A 3,099-nucleotide genomic window follows, 5' to 3' on the forward strand; every position below is an offset into this window, starting at 1 on the left:
ACACACACACACACACACACACACACACGCACACGCACACGCACACGCCCCCCCCACACACACACACATGCACGCACGCACACGCTAGCCTGGTTTTGCCGGACGGCACGTCTCTCCGTCCTTCGCGAGGAACCAGTGTCCGTACGCCTTCGCTCTCGTCATCTTCTTCGCCACGCCGACGATGAAGTTGTTGTTGATGATGTAGGGATCAGGCAGCAGCCGCCGCCTCGCCTCCGCCGTCATCCTGTACCACATACCGTCGGCTATCTGCTCGTAGGGGAACAGACGGCACCTCGCTCCAGCGTGCCTCGCCTTGCACAGCCCGTCGAGTATGTCCTGTTCGTATTCCGTAAGAAGTCCCTTCTCCAGACGCCTAACCATCTCTCCCCAGACGCCAACGCCACCTGGCGTCGCGTTGAGAAACATGAAATTCACCGAGTAGTTTCCCAGATGCGGCTTGTTGCCGAGTTGCGCGGCGACGACGTCATATCCGGTCGAGCTCGTGACGTCACCGAGGAGTGGCACGGGGTTTTTTCGCCACAGGCAGTCGGTTTCGAACATGATGAAGGACACGTTGTGACGTAGCAACTCGAACATTAGCTTCACGCGCATGAGCAGGTAGACGCGATATCCGTTCGAGCCGAACTTGTGCCGCTGCGTCATATCCGCTTGCGTCACGTGCCGGAAGACGCGCACCGTCGGCCAGCGTCGGCGCAGCGCGTCGTGCGTCGCGTCGTCGGTTGCTATGACGACCGTCTGCTCGTGCACGCCCGCCATCGCGGCGGTGTTGCACAGCCAGCTGAGCGTCATCGGAAGATACGCGGCGTTGACGGTGGCGATCAGAGGCACGCGGCCGGCCCGCGTTATTTCCTCAGTCATCCGCACGAGGGCGCCAACATCACTAACACCGAGAGAATGTCCGCCGCCGTTCGCTGGCTCCATCTGGTGGCTCCATAAGAAAGAATAGTAGAGGGATACGAACACGAGCGTGAGGAAAGATGACGTAAACACAATCCGGCTCTGCCTCGACTTCACCATCTTGGACGGAACTGATGACGTAAGCACAACATTAGTACACGTCACCGAATCCGCGCGAATGTTTTGGTTTATATAATATGAAACGCAACTTTCTTTCCTTAATAGTGCGATGCGTGCATTTGGCTTCTAAACGCTTCTGCGTGCAGTGTTACCCTAAAATTCAGGAGCCAAATTAAAGCTTTATTGATTGTCTAACTCTCTAATTACTTAGCTTAACTTGACTGAGATAGTTACGAAATTACTAATATTCTGGCATCACTTCATTGATGAATGCATCGTTCTGCTTTCCTAAAATTCTAAATCTATTTACTTGTGATAGATGGAATTATATGATTACCAGTGAATCATCAAATTTATCATTATTCGCCCCTGATATTACATTATTATAATTTAGTCAACGTAGGGCATACAGTCTTAAGAAAATTAATAGTAATGATTCAATGATCTATGTTAATCGTAGATCTGCTACTCTATATATAGGTTCAACCACTATACAGCCCAACTGTTAATACCGCTGTAGTAAGCCGTAGAGGCTCTCTCTCTCTCTCTCTCTCTCTCTCTCTCTCTCTCTCTCTCTCTCTCTCAAGACTTGCAGGCAAAGTAGAATAATGTAGTCGTGAAATAGCACTATTTTCCCGTTTTTCCGTTGTACACTCTAGGTATTATTAGCTCTTGATATATATATATATATACAGAGAGAGAGAGGGGGGTCGGGGAGACTGTAAGACCGGTATTCTATACGTCAGCAGAACTATACGTCATTAACGTCAGAGTTATAGTTATAGCCTTCGGTATAATTAAGTGTACATAGTGTAGCAGGGCTACGCGAAAAGCTGTGGGGATATTCTCAGCGCGATGACATAATTGCTAAACTTAAACGTGACCGCTTGGGTTCTAACTGAGTACTAAGGGCGTGGCCCAATCACCAGCCAGCTCTTCGGTGAGGTGACCCTGGTTTGATATCAAGTTCGATATAAAATCTATTCACAGCTGGGCTCAGTTTCCCTCGCCCATAGCCACAACACTATTGCCAGGAGATACGCGCCCGCACCAAACCATATACGCGTCTCCCCTACCATGACACACACGCACGATGGATAGAAAAACCAACCGCGCGCCGCGACACGCAGTGAGTTAGCCTCAGTCAGTTAGTCTTAGTCAGTCACGTATAGCCACATGTAGTGAGGAAGTAGAAGAACTTATATGTGTTGTACATATAAGTTACCTAGTCTGTACCTAAACATTACCTAGTCTGTATTTAGTAATTCTCTGAGTAGAATACAACCATCTAGTCTGTTACAGCAAATACGTGTTATCTCTACTGTGAAGTTATTCGCTACTCGCCTTACGTCGCACAAGAGGCAAGTCTGACATATTGCCTTCAAGCGGAAACGCAAGCACGAACAGAAACAACGGCTGGAGAAGAATACAGAACGCAAGGTTCATAACATTACGACCTATACGATCACGTGACTACACACAGTCGGGCATCTCCCGACGTGCCTTACGAATCGTCTATAACACTGATACAACCACAGGCACTTGGACCGTTTCAATAATAAAATGATGGTTAATAAATACAACTTGGCAGTAGTACTACTAGCCCTACCACTACCAGTACCAGTACCAGTACCAGTACCAGTACCAGTAATAGTCATTATCACTGTGTATTTGTGCATGCACAAGGGCGTGCGCGCTATGTGTTGCAGCGGTGTACTGGGCGGTGTTGAAGTGAAGTTATTAGGTCAAATCAAACATTTAAGGCTATTACTGGTACTGGTACTGGTAGGGCTAGTAGTAGTACTGACAAGTTGTATTTATTAACCATCATTTTATTATTGAAACGGTCCAAGTGCCTGTGGATACAACCCATATCTCATGTACTACAGCAGAACCCTGGTACAATAGCACTACGAACCAGGACGATGCACGGGCGCACTTACGAGCACAAACACCCGCACGCACGCACGATGGCACGCACGCACGCACGATGGCACGCACGCATGCGCGCACACACACACACGCCCCCACACACACAGCACACCACCCCACCACACACAC

General features: G+C 48.9%; 1 protein-coding gene across 1 annotated transcript; it reads right to left on the reverse strand.

Moving 5' to 3' along the window:
* Positions 1 to 42: 42 nt before the first annotated feature.
* LOC106818392 (UDP-D-xylose:L-fucose alpha-1,3-D-xylosyltransferase 3-like) lies at positions 43 to 1,101 on the reverse strand. Its single transcript, XM_014823105.1, has one exon. It carries the CDS (start codon positions 1,036 to 1,038, stop codon positions 85 to 87), a length of 954 nt encoding a protein of 317 aa, XP_014678591.1. The 5' UTR covers positions 1,039 to 1,101; the 3' UTR covers positions 43 to 84.
* Positions 1,102 to 3,099: the final 1,998 nt, after the last annotated feature.

This window comes from Priapulus caudatus, unplaced genomic scaffold (genome assembly GCF_000485595.1).
Source record: "Priapulus caudatus unplaced genomic scaffold, Priapulus_caudatus-5.0.1 Scaffold2208, whole genome shotgun sequence".
Classification (NCBI taxonomy): Eukaryota; Metazoa; Priapulida; class Priapulimorpha; order Priapulimorphida; family Priapulidae; genus Priapulus; species Priapulus caudatus.

Coding starts and splice junctions, on each gene's coding strand:
- LOC106818392 (XM_014823105.1), bottom strand. CDS start 1,038: ATGGTGAAGTCGAGGCAGAGCCGGATTGTGTTTACGTCATCTTTCCTC.